This window comes from Chiloscyllium plagiosum, chromosome 23 (assembly GCF_004010195.1).
Source record: "Chiloscyllium plagiosum isolate BGI_BamShark_2017 chromosome 23, ASM401019v2, whole genome shotgun sequence".
Lineage (NCBI taxonomy): Eukaryota > Metazoa > Chordata > Chondrichthyes > Orectolobiformes > Hemiscylliidae > Chiloscyllium > Chiloscyllium plagiosum.
The window spans coordinates 16896965-16917632 of record NC_057732.1 but is presented as its reverse complement, the minus strand read 5'-3'; the positions used below and the strand labels follow the sequence as shown (position 1 = coordinate 16917632).

The 20668-nt window shown below is 38.1% G+C and overlaps 1 protein-coding gene across 3 annotated transcripts in view; it reads left to right on the top strand.

Annotated features, from left to right (window-relative positions):
• Nucleotides 1-20668, top strand: part of kif21a (kinesin family member 21A) — a 142821-nt gene that overhangs the window by 41203 nt on the left and 80950 nt on the right. For all 3 annotated transcript variants that reach the window (XM_043713606.1, XM_043713604.1, XM_043713605.1), the window contains exons 5-7: nt 8523-8657; nt 13832-13999; nt 18320-18435. In XM_043713606.1, the coding sequence (XP_043569541.1) occupies nt 8523-8657; nt 13832-13999; nt 18320-18435 (419 nt within the window). The remainder of the gene's footprint in view (nt 1-8522; nt 8658-13831; nt 14000-18319; nt 18436-20668) is intronic.

The following is a 20668-nucleotide window of genomic DNA, read 5'->3' as shown; positions in this document are numbered from 1 at the left end:
AAAAACAACCCTCCACCATCACCCTCTGTCTTCTACCTTTGAATCAATTCTGTGTCCAAATGGCTAGTTCTCCCTGTATTCCATGAGATCTAACCTTGCTAATCAGTCTCCCTTGGGGAACCTTGTCAAATGCCTTACTGAAGTCCATACAGATCTGCCCTCATCAATTATCTTTCTTACTTCTTCAAAAAACTCAATCAAGTTTGTGAGACATGATTTCCCACGCACAAAGCCATGTTGACTATCCCTAATCAGTCCTTGCCTTTCCAAATACATGTACATCCTGTTCCCTCAGGATTCCCTCCAACAACTTGCCCACCACTGAGATCAGGCTCACCGGTCTATAGTTCCCAGGCTTGTCTTTACTGTGCTTCTTAAACAGTGGTACCACGTTTGCCAACCTCCAGTCTTCCGATACCTCACCTGTGACTATCGATGATACAAATATCTCAGCAAGAAGCCCAGCAAACACTTCTCTAGCTTCCCACAGAGTTCTCGGGTACACCTGATACGGTCCTGGGGATTTATCCACCTTTAACCGTTTCAAGACATCCAGCACTTCCTCCTCTGTAATCTGAACACTTTGCAAGATGACATAAATAGGGATCCCCATGTTTTCCTATGATATTGGGTATTATGTTATACCCAGAAGGCAAGAAGAGTAATTCCAAGGAAAAGTCTATTCTCTTTTACAGTTTTGTTTGCACTCTGTTTCTTTTAGAAGTATACAAGCATGCTGGGAACACACAATGGCCTCGGTTAATCACATGATTACATTCCCAGAAGCTTCGGAACCATTTACAATATATTGACATTGCAGATCAAGCTAAAGCAAATGTGTTAGAAGTGATTTGTCTGTTTTCAGCCATAAAAAGCAGGACTAAAAAGGGAAAGGAGTAAATTGAATGCCTCCCCATATCAAGCTTAAGAGAGCAAAGCCAACCATAATTCAAATTCACTCAATTACTCCCTTTATCCCTGAGATGTACCTTTTTTAAATTGAAGAAACTATCACTTTTTGACAGTTTAGCAACATACAGCTTTTGGGAGAGAAAACTCTGAAACTGACATTTGCAGAAAATTTCCCAAAGATGCTTGTATGTTAAAATGAACGGAAAGATGGTAATGAAATTGTGCTTACAGTATGCTAGTGTATTTGTTAATCTTTTGTAAAGGTCAACACCTGACTTCTAGCCTAAAAAATGAAAACATTTTGTACTCTGCACCTATTCACTGGAGAAGTAAAACCTGCCCTTGTAAACAAACTTTGTCGAAGTGTTGAATGTCATACTGTTGAAGGCAGTTGTTTTGTTTCTTGTGACTATGTACATCAATGTGCGCTGTCAGGGCTACTACTCACTTGTGCACACTGCTCACTGTGTTCCCGCCAGACGTAATCTCATACCAACTAATATATGATAGTATTATGAAGGAACAGTAGATGCACAGGCTAGTTCAAACTTTGCAATTTTAAAAACTAAGCAGACATATAATTGTGCAGCAACCACAGGATTGAAGATATCAGAGAAGAATGTTCGAGATTGAAGCAAGCGCTCTAGCAAAAATAAATCTGTAAATGTAGGGAAGCATGTGACTGCAAGTTGCACAATATTTCACTGAAAATTGCCTGAATGGATCCTGTTTCCTATGTGTGAAACAGCAAAAATCCAGTCAAGAAAATTAAGTGTTGCAGACTTTGAAGGCATTCCTTGGATGGTGTGCCTGGTTTAGAAGGAGAAGCTATTTTGTACTACTGCTGAAATTTAAGATTTCACTGTTTCAGAGAAGAATTCGATGGCCTCTTATTGCACTTCAGAGACATTTCCAAAAGATTGGATGCAGATTAGTAACCTGGATGGATGGCAGCTAGTTAAACAATTCGCCAAATTGTAGAAAATGATAGTGTTAAGAATACTACCAGGACCACCCCAAACAAAGTAGCGGATGATATTTGTGAGAAAGGATCACTGTAAATTGGTGAGAAATTTGGCTGAGGAAAGTTGAGTTTCCAACGAAAGGGATTGCATCTTTTTTAAAAAAAATCTTTATTTAGGATATATTCAAATATATCTCATCAATTCTGCTGTTAAGGTTAGATAGTAAAACTGTCATTGCAATTATTTCCCAGTGGTCTACCCAGTCTTGTTCAACCATAGGCTTGTTTATAAAAATGTTGAATCAAGGGTAGCATAAGCAAAGGTGGAATGACCAGATGATCGAAGGAGAGATTACGTTCGTTGAGGGAGGCAGCATATGGGGTTGTGACAAATAACAGCACTGAATGCATTGTAGACGTCTAGAATGCAAATTACCATGAAATCATACAAGAAATGTGGTATATTGTATGCATATGATGACACAGAAAATGATTTACCTATGGAATGATATGGTGAGCAATGACATGATTGCCAATGATGGATGATGCAGATGATGATGCAAGTCAAGAGGCAGAATGGGACATAGTGGTGTTTGGTGTAAAATTTAGTTTTCTTGATGTTCATTGTGATTAGAATTTATTTTTATTCAGGGGATGAGCAATTTGCTGGTTTGATCAATATTTATTGCCCATCCATAATTGACATTGAAAATGTGGTGGTGAGCTGCCTTCTCGAACCAGTGCAGTCTATTTGACATAGGCATACCCACAATGCTGTCGGCAAAAGTGAAGAAATGGCAATACACTGTCGGAATGGTTTGGAGAGAAACTTTCAAGTGGTAATTTTCCTGTGCATCTCTTGTCCTTGTCTTTCTCGATGTTTGTGTTTCTGGGTTGAAAATGTGCTGTCTAGGGAGCCTTTGTTAATTTCTGCAGTGCATCTTTATGATATGTACTACTGCTGTTGAGCATCATTTAGTGAAGCAGACAAATGTAGATGTGGTTCTGGATCAGTGGTGCTGGAAGAGCACAGCAGTTCAGGCAGCATCCGCGGAGCAGTAAAATCGACGTTTCGGGCAAAAGCCCTTCATCAGGAATAAAGGCAGAGATCCTGAAGCGTGGAGAGATAAACTAGAGGAGGGTGGGGGTGGGGAGAAAGTAGCATAGAGTACAATAGATGAGTGGGATGAAGGATGAAGGTGATAGGTCAGGGAGGAGGGTCAGCACTGTCCCCATGACCTGTCCTACCTGCCTATTATCTTTTCCATCTATCCACTCCACCCTCCTCCCTGACCTATCTCCTTCATCCCCTCCCCCACTCACCTATTGTACTCTATGCTACTTTCTCCCCACCCCCACCCTCCTCTAGTTTATCTCTCCACGCTTCAGGATCTCTGCCTTTATTCCTGATGAAGGGCTTTTGCCCGAAACGTCGATTTTACTCATCTGCAGTCATTGTTTTTACCTAAATGTAGATGTGGTGCCATCAGACAGGCAGTTGTCCTGGATATTGTCAGACTTGTGTTGTTGAAGTATACTCATCCAGACGAGTGGGGAGGCACCACAATAGGAGAAAGTGATGTGTGGGCGCAGGTTTTGCACTTCTTGCGGTGGCACATGGAAGGTGCTGACTCCCTCGTCAGATCTACGCCCTCTTCCCCTGCCACTGCATAAGTGCAAAACCTGCGCCCACACCTCCCCCTCTCACCTTTGTCCAAGGCCCCAAAGGATCCTTCCACAACTGACAGAAGTGTACCTGTACCTCCCAATGTCATCTACTGTATCATTTGCACCCAATGTGTCACTTCTGCATCGGGGAGACAGGACGCCAATTTGCAGATCATTTCAGAGAAAATCTCTGGAACACCTGCATCAACCACCCCACCACCCCGTCGCTGAACACTTCAACTTCCACTCCCACTCTGCCAAGGACATGCAGGTCCTGGCCCGCCTCCATTGCCAAACCCTTACCACACGATGCCTGGAGGAAGAACGCCTCATATTCCCCCTTGGGACTCTGCAACTACACAACATCAATGTGGATTTCATTAGTTTCCTCATTTCCCCATCCTCCACATTATCCCAGTCCCAAGCCTCCAACTCGGCACTACCTTCCTGATTTGTCTATCACCTTTCCCATCTATCCGCTCCATCCTCCTCTCCAACTTAGAACCTTCTCCCCCACCTTCATCTGCATATCGAGTTCTCAGCTACCTTGCTCCCAACCCCACCCCCCCCTCCCCCCCGGCCCAAAAGCCTCATTCCTGATGAAGGGCTTATGCCCAAAAAGTCAATTCTCCTTCTCCTTGGATGCTGCCTGACCTGTTGTTTTTCCAGTGCCACACACTCAACAATATTCCATCTCGCGCATAGATCTTATAAATCATGGACTGGCTTTAGATAGTGAAGAGATGAGTTGCATGCAGCAGGTTTCCAAGCCTCTTACCTGTTAGTGTAGCTGCAGTATTGTATGGCTGGTTCAGTACTGTTTTTAGTCAGTATTATTCCCCAAATCCCCTGTTGATTTGTGAGGGATTCAGCTCTGGTAATCTCAGTGGATGTCAAGGAGCCTTGGATAGATTGTCCCTTGTTCGTGGTGATCATTGATTGACACTTATGTGTTTGATTGTTACCTGCCAATTGTCAGCCTAAACCTAGATATTATACAGGACCTAGTAGATTTGGATATGGACTGTTTTAGTATCTGAGGAGTGACAGATTGCTCTGAACATTGCGCAATCATCAGCAGCTATACCCAACGTTTACTTCATTACGTACGAGCGGTCATTGGTGAAGTGGGCCTAGAGTGCTACCCTGAGGAACTCCTGCACTGATATCCTGGAGCTTAGATGACTGACATCCTAAAAGAGCAACCATGTTCCTTTGTGACTCAAGTAGGAGTGACCTTTCTCTGATTTCCATTGACTGTCATTGGTCAGACATGATTTTAAGATGGCTGGTTGCTATTGGTGTACAGTGCAAGATATAACTTTTTTTTATTTGCTCTGTTGAGGAATTTCCTGAAGTCTAAATGCCTTATTTAAAACAAAAGTGACAATCTAATGTTGTTAGCAAGAAATGCATTATATTTACATTGAATACTTTGAATTGAAAACACTTGGTTTTTGTTTTTGCATGTTCTATCAGTTTCACTGAGACTTCGTATCAGTCTCAACAAAGTTTGAAAGGTATTTTTAATGGATGTCAGTTATTTGACTGTGAAATATGCATGTCAGTTTCAATATTCATTCTGCAATTGGAATGTGAATGCCAAACTCAAACCAAATAAGGTTTCTTTGCAAAACAGTAACCTGGAAGCATGTTGAAATTGTAATAAATGAGCAAACACTGAAAGTTTATATAGTGAAAGGTAATCTTTATATACTGAAAGATTATTACCTTTTTATGTTTAAAGTCATTGAACAAATTGATGTAATTGAAGAGTTTTTCAAAAGTTTGCTGTGATGCAAAATTAATTGTAAACTTAATCTGGTAAATGAGGAACATTCTGTTTCCAGTGCTTTTAAGAAAGCACTTGTCAAGTGGTTTTCTTGAATGGTTATGCAGAACAGCTTCACTGGTGAAGCTATGACTTTTCTGAGGTGCCCTTTAGTATTGTTTGGTAAGCTGTTTGTTTTACTGGCTTTCTGCTTCTAAAATACACTAGCTTCAAAGGGAAAAAATATTTAGGTGTGGAAAGTAAATATACAATGTCAACATGTGGCAGCATGAGCAATGAGAAAAGTGTATAATGGGTAGCAGTCACTCATAAACTATTATTTTTCAATTCTGTCTGCAGGTTTTCCATCGGGAATTTAAAGTGTTTGATCATATCAAAGAGGAAGATTATTGTTGTGTTGTCTACTGTCTCAGACAATGAACCAGACTCAGCCCATTGAAGGCAAATTTTAAGCATGTGTATGATGTCTTTTACCTAAAGACTAAGTTTAATGCGCTCATGGAGTCAGGAAATATGTTGGGTAACACTGAACACTGTGTAAATTAATCTCTGTGCTTAGAATAAGATGACTTGAATGGAGTTTATCCTCCAAGTGAGGCAAGTCCTCAGTCATTGCTTAAGGATACAAGTCTCAATGCACTTACATTGCAAATATTGTGCATTTTGAAAACTTGATGACTGTTTAACTTTGTACTGAGCTTACAGATGGAAAATTGATATTGACAATGAAGAGCAGGACAGTAGACATCCAGGGAATCTCCTAGGACCCTGTAAAATTCTCTCAGGACCAGACAGTATAAACACAGGAAGATGGCCCTCATGACAGGGGACCCAGAACCAGGGTCCCAATCTAAGGATATTGGGTAAGCCATCAGAACTGAAATGAGAAATTTCTTCACACAGATGGCTAAAAGGATTGAGGATATGAGAAATTAGAAGCAGGATACTGACTTGGATTATCAGCCATGGTCATGTTAAATGGCATAAAAGGCTTGAAGGGCTGAATGGCCAACTTCTATTTCTGTTTCTATCCCCTTATCACAAAATAATGTGATGTCGACTGCAGTATAATATTTGTTGTATGTCTGAGTTTCTGATTTTTGGATTCATAACCAGAGGGTTTTCTGTGTGTTTGAAGGATGTTAACTGAGAATATTTGGAGCAATAGTGATTTCTTTTAAAACATTTTAAAGGCCTGCCTTTAGACTGACTGGGTTTGAGTGCACCAATAATGGACTTCAGTTTAATTTAGAAAGTTTTATGGCTCAAAAGGTGTAAATAATGAGGCCTCGAGGGTTTGTTAGAAAGCTCTGGAAGTTTTGTTTTGAGCTTAAGGGAAATGCCCACAGTTTTTTAAAAGTTTTTGTTTGAGTGGAGCAGTATTGTAAAGTGTTTGAAATATCCAGTCTATGTAAACCATGATCCTGAGGACGGAAGTATGTATTGTGAATTACGTTACTTTAAAGTGAGGAGTTTGTCCCAGACCAGAGTGTTGGAATAAGCCGTGAGGGAGTGACTTAAAGGTGAGTGCATTTCAGCAGGTATGTAACAGGTTCTTCCTGTAGCTACCTGCAGTCACAGTCTAGAAATTGAAGTTACAAGTGGCTTAAGCCTATCAATGTATTTGATTTGGGGACAAAAACTGAAGTTGCTGGAAAAGCTCGGCATGTCTTATAGCATCTATGCAAAGAAATCAAAGTTAGTGTTTTGGACCTGGTGACCCTTCCTCAGAACTCAGGACGGGTCATTGGACCGAAATGCTAACTTTGATTTTTCTGCACAGATGCTACATGACCTGCTGAGCTTTTATATCAACTTTTGGTTTTGTTTCTCATTTACAGCAGCCGCAGTTCTTTGTTTTTTTAAAAATTAGATTCGGGGATTCTGGTCTGGGTATTCTATCAGTAGTGTTTTGGGTACTGTACAGAGCAATTTTGTTTCTTTTCAGTTTGTAACCGTGTGTTCAGAATTACACTTTTTCTGTGTTTAGAAATCTTTAAATTTGTATTATAAGTAGAATCTATTAATCTTTTAAATAACTTTCTGTTCTTCTGTTCAAACAAAATCTGCAGCATTATATGCTTGTGTTTCAGCAGGAGATTACTTTGTTCAAACCTGTACAAATCAAAACTTATCAGGTTCCTGCCTGACATTTGACTTGTCTGTTAATGACATCAGCTAGGATTATGACGCTGGCTAAAATACTGTAAAACTGTGGTGAAACTCTAATATACCCAAACTCACTACAGATTCTCTGGATAGCTGCCAATTTTAGACTGCTATTTTCATTATGATGTAATGTTTCTGTTTAATATGTTGCTCAGTAAGTGTTCATTGCTCACAGAATCATAGAATCCATAGTGTGGAAGCAGGCCATTCATTATATTCAGGCCCACACTGACCCTCCGAAGAACATCCCATGCAGATCCCTGTAACCTTGCATTTCCCATGGCTAATCCACTTAGCCTGCACCTCACTGAACACTAAGGTCAATTTACCGAACTCGGTAAATTCCGCACATCGTTGGACTGCGGGAGGAAGCCAGAGCACCCGGGGGAAACCCACACATAAATGGAGAGAATGTGCAAACTCCACACAGGATGGAATCAAACCTGGGTCCCTGGCGCTGAGGCAGCAGTGCTAACCACTGAGCCACAGTGCCACCCTATTGTTGTACCTAAGTAAAACTTCTAAACCCCTGTTTCACTGCATTGCAAAATAATATTTAGCCACAGTCTTCAGAATTTTGTTACTTATCCTGTCAGTATTTGATTTTATTAAGCAATGCGCTGCACAATATTAATACTGCACATACTGTTAAACATAATTTAATGAACCACTTTATTTTTCCAATATATTATTAACAAACGTAATCTGTAAAACTTACTTAGAATGCAGATTAAATGAATAGAAATATCAGGGAAGAGTTCCAAACAGTCTATCTTTGAACTTTGCATATTTATACTTCTATTGAGGGAAGATTCAAATTTCTGTTATTTTAGGAAAACAGCACATTATCGTCAGTCCCTTTTGTCACTGACTTCAGTATATCAAAAATAATTTGCGTTCATATTTATTAAAGCATATTATTTGAATAATGTAGATATAAATGTTCTGGTTAGGGTACCTCCATGCGTACATTAATTTTAAAAAATCTGTTTCAAATAATTTCACCTTATCTTGTAGATGCTGCAGTGTCTGAAGCTGGGAGCTCTTTCTCGAACAACTGCTAGTACTCAAATGAATGTTCAGAGTTCTCGTTCTCATGCCATTTTCACAATACATTTGTGTCAAGTGCGTGTCTGCATCAAAAATGATAATGTAAGTTTCTAAGCTCTGTGGTGTTTGTGGGAACTGCAACACTCATCTGATTTATTATGGCATAACAGAATTTTGAGCCCTTTACTTCAAGGTAAATTGGACATTGCATTTTTAAATGTAATTTAAGCTTGTGTAATTTTAGAAATGTTTCCATCGGTTAAACTGATTTCTTCTCTATTTCCCAAGATTTCTGTTTAATGAAGTACTTTGAATCTTTTCCCCAGTGTAAATTGTCTGTGTTTATAGCATAAATTTTATAATAAGTGAATATGCAGTTACTGCCTTGTCAAATATTCAGATTAAATTGATTTGTTACCTGTTACTGTCATTTTTAAAGTTTCACTAATTATATATTCAAAAAATACCTATATTCAAATATTCAAAAACCTATATTCAAATATAGGTTCGAATTGCATAAAAGTCAGATTTATAATTTTTAATTGCACAATCTAAGGAAAACTAGTATTTATATTTAATATTGACTGGGGATGATAGGACATTTTTCATCCACTCTTGCGAAATGGACATTGATTGAAACATAATTTCCCCACAGCTGTGCAAGATATGCAATAATTTATTGTTTTGAGAGTAAAGAAAACTTGCTTGAGCATTTTATATCTATACATTGGGACAAGAGTAAGCTATTAAGCCTACTCTGCCATTCAGTTATCTCATGACGAAATAGATACATTTGGTACCATCTGCACCATCTTCCTCCCTATTCCTTGAATTTATTGATCTTCAGGATTATGTCATTTTCTGTTTTTAAACATGATTAAGCTTCCACTCTGAGATAGTGTTTCGTCCTTTATCTTTGTCTTAAATGATCTATTTATTCTGGGATTCACCCTGTAAGAATTTTGTAAGTTTAAATGAGGTCATCCCTCATTTTTCAAAACTCTAGGGAAGGCCATCCCAGTCTCCCATCATCCGAGAGATTAATCTGATAAATCTCCATTGCACTCCTCTGTGCATTACACAACCACCTGATGAAGGAGCAGCGCTCCGAAAGCTAGTGCTTTCAAATAAACCTGTTGGACGATAACCTGGTGTTGTGTGATTTCTAATTCTGTGACAACATACTCCTTGCAAAGGCTTTTCTGGTGCAATGATCGTGTCCTTATCCTCTAATGGGAGGCCAGGGTTTGAAATTCCATCTGCCTCTGAGGTTTGTGATAACATCTCTAAACAGATTGATGTAAAAAAAAAATTGCCTTTCTTTGGAGAAGAGAACAAAACTGTATTTAGTACTCCAGTAAGTCTCACCAAAGCTCTTTATAACTGCAGCAAGTCATCTTCTGTACTTAAATCCCTTTACGATAAAGATCATAGTACCATTTGCCTTCCTAATTGCATGCTGCTCTTAGATAACTTTTAGTAACTCATGAATAACAGTATCTAGGTTCCTTTGGACATTGATTTCTCCCAACCGTAACCATTTAAGAAATGTTCTAACATTTTTTAGTCAAAGTGATAACTTCACAGTTGCTCACATTATATTCCATCTACCGTGTTCTAATCCGTTCACTTAGTTTAAGTCTCTTGAAGCCTTGTTTCATCCTCTTCAAAATGTACATTCCCACACAATTTGGTATCATCAACCAAGATAGAAACTTCCCAAATGGTTCCCATATCATAATCATTTATGTAGACTGCACATAGCTGTGGGCCGAGCACTGTCCCATACAATATCCCATGAGTAGCAGTCTGCCATCCTGAAGATAATCTGTTTATTCCTACTGTCTGCTTTCTGTCTGTTAACCAATTCGCAGCATGTAGCAGTATATTTTCCCCAATCCCATTCACCTTATGAAAACCAAATAATGTATGTTCACTGGTTCTCCTTTATCAATGCTAAAAGTAACTTCCTCAAAAGCACCAGCAACTTCAAAAAAAGAAATCCTTTTCTGAAATCCACGTTTCACAGTTTTATCTTTTTCTTTTAAGTGCCCAGTGTTATGACACAGAGGTGAACCCCTCTATTACTTAAACCAAACACCCAGAAAATCTCACCTCGCCTTGAAATCTGTTAAATTGAGTTAAAAATCACACACCAGGTTATAGTCCAACAGGTCTAATTGGAAACTTTTGGAGCGACGCTCCTTCATCAGGTGATAGTGGAGGGCTCAATCCTAACACAGAATTTATAGCAAAAATTTACATTGTGATGTAACTGAAATTATATATTGAAAAATTGATTCTGTTAATCCTTTCATCTGTTAGAATACAGTGATAGTTTCACTTCTTTCATGTGTAAATCAAACCCTTTTTTTTAAAGTTGCATTCTCAGGTTAGCTGTTAACAATGGTGATAGCTAGACAATATGTTGAAGGTGTTGGCCCCCTGTGTTCTCTGTCTATGCCATGATGTTTAGATTGATTCTGATCTAAAAAGTGAGATAACGGAGTTTTACATAAATTCATGCAGTTTTTGAGCAAAGTACAATGTAATGGTTAATAAACAGAACTATAAATACGATAACTGTAAATTCGATTAATTCAATCTTCTGTAATGTTAAGACATGCAATGTATATATATATATGAACGACATGACCAATTGTACAGGTACCAAAGATTTATTTATATGAATAAAGTATATTTTGAAATAAAAAAAATGTAACCCTGCAAGGGTTACATTGTACTTTGCTCAAAAACTGCATACATTCATATAAAACTCTGAGCTCAAAAACTGCATGAATTTATGTAGAACTCAGTTATCTCACTTTTTAGATTAGAATCAATCTAAACATCATGGCATAGACAGAGAACACAGGGGGCCAACACCTTCAACATATTGTCTAGCTATATCACCATTGGTAACAGCTAACCCGAGAATGCAACTTTTAAAAAAAAGGTTTTGTGATTTATCACTGTATTCTAACAGCTGAAAGGCTTAACAGACAATCAATTTTTCAATGTATAATTTCAGTTACATCACACTATAAATTTTTGCTATAAATTCTGTGTTAGGATTGAGCCCCCACTATCACCTGATGAAGGAGCGTCGCTCCAAAAGCTAGTGTGCTTCCAATTAAACCTGTTGGACTATAACCTGGTGTTGTGTGATTTTTAACTTTGTACACCCCAGTCCAACACCGGCATCTCCATATCATAATTAAATTGAGTGACAGAGAACTCCCAAATTCCACTAAGTTAACATCAACTTATTCTTTAACTCTAAAAATGAGCATTAAACAACAGCTATTCACAACTCTAAACTCCACATTCTCTTAACTGCTTACTATTTGCCTCCAGCTGTATAATAATATGCTGTTTAATAAGACACTTATTAAAATTACATCAACTTAAGACGACAGCAATTGCATGGTTCTGAAATTCTGTTTTCAGTCTTCCAGTGTTGATTTCCCTGGGTCGTCGTCTTTCTTTTTATTGCGAGCATGTTTCATACGAAAATGTACCTTTTGATACAGTGTGTTTTCTAATTTCTTTGAGAGCAAAATGTTAGATGGGCAATTAGATCTCCACGAATTTCTTTCTCTATGGAAGTTGCTCTCTGACCAATTTTCAAAATAGCAGCATTTATATTCGTTGGCAATGCAATAAGTTCGAACACAATTGGGTTTGAGAATCTGGGACGTAATTTAAATTGGTTAAATTCAAATTGTTGTCAAAACAGCAACCAAAATTCAGGTATCCATTTCACAGCCAAATGTTATATATTTTCAATTTTCCAGTACACTCTGGGACAGCCATCTAGTTATATACGCAGTTGCTTATAATCTCTGTGCAGAACAGCACTCTCTCTCTCTCTTTCAGTTATAGTATTTGCCTTCAACTTCATAACACAAGTTATCTCCACTCCTATGATAAGTTCTAACATTTTCTCTACTACTTTCCCTTGAACACACTGGGATGAAGCTCATCTTACCCAGCGGATGTAATCATCCTTTCCTCCTGATTTGGATGTGTCGGTATTGAACTGGGGTGTACAAAGTTAAAAATCACACAACAGGTTATAGTCCAGCAGGTTTATTTGGAAGCACTCTCTTCCACAGCGCTGTTCCTTCATCAGGTGGTTGTCGAGTATAAGATTGTACGGCACAGAATTTACAGCAAGTTTACAGTGTGATGCAACTGAAATGTTATCTTGAAAACGATAAAATTTTTCAATATATCATTTCAGTTGCATCACACTGTAAACTTGCTGTAAATTCCATGCTGTACAATCTTATAATCGACAACCACCTGATGAAGGAACAGCACTGTGAAAGCTAGTCCTTTATTTCAGTTAACTTTTTTCAAATTCTTCTACTTAAATCCTCATTTATTCCAGTTTTTCAGCTTTACAAGTCCCTTAGTCACCTAGAACTTGTGGAGTTTGTTTGTTTGAAGATACAAAGTAACTCTTAAGACTGTCTTTTGCTACAATTATAAATTATCTTGGCCCCACCAGTAAATTTCCCACATTTTGTCTTGACTTTTTTATTTTTTTCTCACATGCTTAAAAGAAGCTTTTACAATCACCATTATGTATTTTGTTAGCCTACATTCTTTTTTTTTATTCTCCCTTTCTTAATTAGTATCTTGGTTCTCCTGCATGGTTCTAAATTGTGCCCAATCCTCAAGCTTGCCAATTTTCCTGGCATCTAACATTCTATCAAGTTTTGTTTACCATACTTGAATTACCTTTTGCTTTGGTGGTTCTGTCTCAGAAGAATGTGCATCTCTTGTCAACTGTGTAATATTTCTTTAAATACTAACCATGACTTATCCACCATCAAATCTTTGTGGATTTTTCCAATCCACCATTGTCAAGTTGGCCTTTATACCTTCATAATTTCTTTCCTTGAGATTTAACACCCTAGTCTTAGAATTTGACCAGAATTTGTATAATTTCCTGTAACTTGATAGTTTTAAGATGTGTTGTGGAAAACCTAAATGCTGAAATATGAAGAAAAGTGCTGGAAGTACACTGTTCGTTTAAAAAAAATTCTAGTGAAAAGACAAATCAATATTGCAAGATGCAAAATACTGCCAAGTTGATTTGAGTCGTAGAGATCTATAGCACAGGAAAAATGTCCTTCAGCCCACCATGTCTGTGCCAGTCAAAATCCAGCACCTAACTATTCTGCACTCATTTTATGGGAACATTTTAGTATATATACTTCTTTGTTATCTTCAACTTGATTGGGTTAGTTTTGTTTTTAATGTAGGATGAACTATTGGACAATAAAGCCATCAGTGAATCAACAGAAATGAATGAATTTGAAACCCTCACAGCCAAGTTCCACTTTGTTGACCTTGCTGGTTCAGAAAGACTAAAGCGTACAGGAGCAACTGGAGAGAGGGCAAAAGAAGGAATTTCAATTAACTGTGGTCTAGTGAGTACATGTTGAATAGTACTTGGTAGTAAAGAAAGTTGTCAGCTTGAAGGGTAATGTATACTTCCTATGTTACATTTTCTGTTTTAAATGCATTGAAATACCATAATAGAATTCCTATGGAAATTAATGTTTATAGTATCACGTTTGCTGTAAGCATGCAATACATTTAAAGACTTAATGTGCTTTGCTTTGAAAGTTAAATTTTTGGTCTTACAAAGGATTTTGGTAGAGAATAAAAAATCCAAAATATGGTTGCTAGTAGACATTTTCTGAAGAGGAACACACTTTTATGGCTTCCATGTCCCTTTAATAGCAACAACAACTTGTACTCTTAGAGCACCTTTTTAACATTAAGAGCCATCTCAATGCAGTTCAAGAGCATTGTAAAACAAAGTAAGGCTCTGAAACACACAAGGAGGTATTAGGTCAGAAGATGGAAAAAATCTGGTCAAAAAGCTAGGTTTAAGTAGTATCTTAAAGGGAAGCAAACTAAGGTGGTACACACATTCCAGAGCTTGGGGTTTGGAAAACTGAAGACACAATTGTAATTGCAGTTGCTCAAAGCATATAAATTATTGTAGAACAGAGAGTTAGAGGCTTGTGGTGCTGTAGGTGAAGACAAGTAGAGGTTTGGGCAAGTTTGTGGGGTTTTAAGAAAAAAGTGAAAATTTTATAATGAAAATGTTGCTTGACTGGGTGCAATTGGGTCATTGAGCACATTAGTTATTAGGGACAGGGAGTAAAAGAGACTTTTTTCAGTTAACACCTGTGCAGATTTCAAGTTGATGCAGAATAGGATGTACGAGCCAAGTCTGGAGTGTGTTGGAATATTGAAGTTAAGAGGTAATGAAGGCATTGGTGTTTAGAAATTTTGATCATCCTGTGGTTTACTGACTGGTTGATTTTGGAATTCTGCCACTTGAATGTTTCTCAAAACTGTCTCCTCTTTTCCATAGTCCATTGCTTCACTACTTCTGTACATCACCAAGCATGGTGTTGAGACCATTGCATATGCAAACCCACCTCCTAAAAATACATAAATATCGAAGTTCCCTTGCTGTTGATTTAGTTTGGAGGCCACAAAAGCTGAGAGTTATTGAGCTGTCAGCAGGTACTCTTTCTGTTTTGAGGAGAAAGTGAGGTCTGCAGATGCTGGAGATCAGAGCTGAAAATGTGTTGCTGAAAAAGCGCAGCAGGTCAGGCAGCATCCAGGGAACAGGAGAATCGACGTTTCTGGCAGAAGCCCTTCTTCAGGAACTCTTTCTGTTTTATCCTGCAGTCTTATCTCATAATTGAACGACTACAAAATCATGAGGGGCATGGATAGGGTAAATCGACAATGAATTTTCCCTGGGGTGGGGAAGTCCAGAACGCGACGGCACAGATTTAGGGTGAGAGGGGAAAGATTAAAAGGGACCGAAGGGAAAGCTTTTTCATGCAAAGGGTGGTGCATGTTATGGAATGAGCTGCCAGAGGAAGTAGTGGAGGCTGGTACAGTTACAACATTTAAAAGGCATCTGGATGGGTATATGAATAAGAAAGCTTGGGGGATTTGTGCCAAGTGCTGGCAAATGGGACTAGATAAAGTTAGGATATCTGGTTGGCATGGATGAGTTGGACCAAAAGGTCTGTTAATCGTGCTGTATGTCTCTGACTCTGACTTTCCCAGATTACTTTGCGATCAGGTGGTGGTTGATATTTTTTTCTAATCAACCTGTTCAGAGATGTGATTGCACACTTCTGGAGTAGAAAGGAATTTGGTTCTTCTGGTTCAGAGGGAGCGACCTTACCGCTGCACCACTAAGCACCTAAGTAGGTTTGTTTTTCTTAAGTGAGCAGTTGTGTTTTATAATTGGAGCAGGTGGTTGTTTGCTTGCCTGTTCAATATGCTGCACCTTAAAAATGTGCTGCTTTAATTCTCAGACATGCACAAACACTGATTTAATTGATATTGAAGTTTGCATCTGTAAGGATTGCCTTTAGGAGAACCAAGTAAATTGTCAATTAACTCCCATTGTATGTGACCCATCTTTTGCCTTTTCAGTGTCATGCCAAACCCAAGTAAATTTTGAGTAAAAGGTTTCAGTCTACCACAACTGAACTGAAAAAGAACATGAGCATCTGTTCATGTTGGCTGTCGAGTGAAAGTAGTACGTTCCACTCTCATCACTCAGATAATGTTAATACTTCAGGTGTATTGTTGTTCTGTTCCATTATATTGAAATAACCAGAAAATCAGCATCCCAGCCAGACCCAAGTATCTGTTGATTTAAGGACCAAAAATAAGCCTGACTGCATCTTTGTTCTGGGAGTCATATTTCTTTATAAGCGCCACCTGTTTCTGCCCTCAGAATTGACCTTAGATGCAGAGATGGACATTTAAATTCAGGGTATCTGTATTTTTGTAAGTAACTTAAGTTAATACTTAGTTTAGCTCTAATAAGATGACTATGATAGGTAACATGGTACTGAAGGATGCAATAGCTCCTGGTATCCACATGTATTACAATCACAGGCACTTGTGTGCCTGGGCTAAAGTTCAGCAATTTGGATCTAACTGTACTGAACAAAACAAATGCTGGAGGTCACATCAGGTCAGGCAGCATCCATGGAGACAAGTTAACATTTTGAGTCTACATGATTCTTCACAATTCTATAAATGAGGCAAGTTGTAAGAGGACTCGAGAGGGAGACAGAGACATTTATACCATAATGTCATGTGGTATGATATCATGAACACGTCCTTTTAAAAATACATTACAACTAGCTCTGAGATGCGCCACTGTTCATGCTACTTTTACAATTCCTGGTGCATCAGCTGATGGTTTGTTGGTCCAATGTTTCCAGTTTCCACTAAATAATGTGAATAAGTACAGAATTAAATCAGTCATTAAATAGTTATCAATCTTTAGAGTGCTTACCATTCAATTACTCCTGTATTGAATGTTGTCAGATACAAATATTTTGCCTGAGTTTGCAGGACAAGAAAGAGAAATCAGCAATTTTCTCAAGTATTTTCTCCAATATATTTCAATGTGTATGTATTGAATACCAAAATTACTCTTATTTGATACAAGTACATTAAATCATGATGTTGATGTTAATTAGAAGAAAAAAAAGTGTGTTTCTACCCACTTGAAGTCTAATAATTGAAGCGGCCTAGAAAAACCGTGTTCACCGCAGATGAATCTCACAAAAGTGCTATGTTTGCCTGATTCCTTGTCACAAAAAAAAATCAGACCTTTTTGATTTTCACCACTGTCACTCCTGCAGGTATGAATGAGAGTTTTCATAGCAGATGAGCTGCAATGGGTAAAATCAGCCATTTAAGCGAAAGTGGGTACAGCAGATGCTGGAGATGAGAGTGGCACTGGAAAAGCGGGTCAGGCAGCATCCGAGGAGCAGGAAAATCGACATTGTGGGCAAAAGCCCTTCATCAGAAAATCAGCAAATTGCCTATTCTCACACCTCTTGTTGGTTGCTCAACTTGGGATCACATGTCATATTAAGAATTTGAACAGATTGGATTAAATGTCAGACTATTCCCAGGGAGATGTTAGCTAGGGAACAGCTTTGGATCAGGGATTGCAATAGATTGCTTCAGTCTTCCAATGTTTAATTAAATAAAACTGCTTCTCTTTAATGTCAGTTAAGCAAGTTAGCAGCAACGGCATTTGAGAAAGGTGATGGTAGCATGGTAAATACTGATTTTTTTTTAAAGAGAATAGCATCCTCTAGTGGCACTTCATGCTCCCTACATCTTGAGAAAAGGTCAGGTTAGGTGCATAATGGGTGTTCTGTAGCATTTTAGTTTTCTTTGCAGCTGCACTTAGATCATTGTTATTATGAAGTGCTGCAGGAGATAAGCATAAGTGTAACATTAGTCGTTTTAAGATAGCCTATTCTTTGACTTGCCATGAATGCTGGTAGACATATTCATAAAATTTACAATGTGTTATTTCATGGATAAGATAGGTGGTGGATAATGTGCTATTCTAGGAGGAGATAATAGACCTGAGACATGGTCTGGTGTTAAAGGAGTATGGATGAGCTGAAGCAAAAGTATCAGACTCTGAGCAAATCAATGGGATTGCAACTGGATTGTTCATTCACCTGGATTTATTGTGATACAAGTTAGTGGTAAGTCAGGAAACTGTAAACAAGTATAAATGGTCATTTATGTCCAAAAATAGATGAAGGAACAGATGATTGGCGTTGGGAGTTAAGGATGGAAGTATGTTTGTAATCATAATGATTATTATTGAATTTTGCTGGTTATATGGAAATCTTAACTTTCTTTCAACCTTTGTTTTCCAGTTGGCACTTGGAAATGTCATCAGTGCACTTGGTGATAAAAGTAAACGAGTCACTCATGTGCCTTATCGAGATTCAAAGTTAACACGATTGTTACAAGATTCGTTGGGGGGAAATAGGTAAATACCTGGCTTTCTAACAAATTGATATCATTTTCTTATGAGGGTCTTTTTAAGCAAGTGTTTTGTTTTGTGCAGATTTTATAATTTTGGTCACTTAGTTTTGTATAAGGTGGGAGGTTGAGTTTTATATTGTTGATGTTGAATGGGAAAATAGAATACTTGGTGATTTGAACATCAAGTGAGTTTTCCTTCCAATAATACTTCTGTGTGTTTTAATCATTAATGAGATGATTGGACACTCTGGTTTTGGAAAAAAGACAGTATTCGTTCTTCTGAGTTTAACTGTAAATAGTTAAATTGCTGCATACTTGTGCAAATATTTATACAGTTTCAAAGTAGGGATTTCTGCTTATTAAGAGGTGTGAAAATCAGTTATTTAACTCTGATTCAGAAGAGTGAAAATCATGATCGTCAATGAGGGTTGAGTATTAGGTGTGATAGGATAATTGTGTAACCTTCTACCCTGTTCCTGCTCCATGATGTAGGTTTCTAATTCATGAAATTCACTAATTGATTCAGAATATCAAATTGTTGCATGTTTATAGCTAGACACAAATGGACTACATTTTGAAAGGAAATTGTGACTTTGAAATGGGGTGTTGTGACATATTTTAAACCAACACTCGACACAGGTTCTGATTTGATATTTCAAGCAGTGTTTATTATATCGATGGGGAGACAACTTCGACAGGAACATCAAAAATTTCTCCAATGATACAAAGGCTTTGAGTCAAGTATATACAATGTGATTTATGCTAATTCTATTGCATTTATAGTTGAGTAGGTTAACCCTACCCACGCCTGAAAGTCACAACCTATTTTGACCAAACTACCAGTGAGTGTTGTATGATTAGTATAATCTACCTGAATTTCTTTTCTTGTGACAGCATCTGACCTCCATTAATTCATACCAAAACCTGTGATTGTCAAAGGTCTCCTTGCCCATTGTTCCCTGCCATTTGCAATATCAATGTTACTTTATCTCTAACTTTTTTGTTTCTAGTTCTGGGAGTCATTTTAACATTGAATCCCACTTCAGGGCATGATTTTCTGGTCTTGGATTGGTTTCCAGAAGGCGCACAAGCTGTGTAGTTGATTGTCTCTTGAGGTTTTCTTTGCTGAAACAAGGAACCATAATCCATATTCATTGTTTTACGGCATACTGCTAATGCCCATCTGAATTGATTGAAGGTCAGAGGATCATTTTGATGTTATTTAAAGATGCTTTTGATTGAGTCACGTGAATATTCTCTCTTTGAGATTAAAATCTCTAAACAAAATATTAGCAATATTTCATTAGGATTGGCAGAAGCCATTTGATAAAAGTCAAAATGAAGCTTTTTAATCTTTGTCATGCATTTATCTGTTCCTCCATGCTTTCAGACCATAAGACATAGGAGCAGAAATTTGGCCATTCAGCCTATTGAGTCGACTCCGCCATTCAGTCAGGGCTGATAAGTTTCTCAACCCTATTCTCCCTGTAACCCTTGATCCCCTTGATAGTCCAGACCCTGTCTATCTCATTCGAAAACAAACTCAGTGACCTAGCCTCGAAAATCTTCTGTCGCAAAGAATTCCATAGATTCAGCACTATCTGGCTGAAGTTTCCCCTTCTCTCTGTTTTAAAAGGTATTCCCTTTATTCTAAGGCTGTGCCCTCAGGTCCTAGTCTCTCCTTCCAATGGAAACATAATTCCAGCATCTACTCTGGCAAGGCCATTCAATATTCTGTATGTTTAAATTAGATTTCCCCCCCCCCCCCTTTATCCTTCTAAACTCCATTGAATATAGACGCAAAGTCCTCAAGCGGTCCTCATATGGAATTTCATTCCTGGGGCCATTCTCATGAACCTCCTCTGAACACTCCCCAGGGCCAGTACATCCTTCCTGAGATATGGGGCCCAAAACTGCACACAGTACTCCAAATGTGGTCTGACTAGAGTCTCAGAAGTACCACTCTCCTTTTACATTTAAGTCCTGTCAAAATAAATGTCATTATTGTGTTTGCTTTCCTAACTATTGACTCAACCTATAAGTTTACCTTGAGAGAATCCTGTACTAAACTCCCAAGTCTGTTTGCACTAAAAACTTCTGAATTTTCTCCCCATTTAGAAAATAGTTCGTGCCTCTATTCTTCCCACCAAAGTGCATGACCATACACTTTCACATGTTGTACTCTATTCGCCACTTTCCTGCCAGCACTCCAAACCTGTCCAAATCCTTCTGCACCT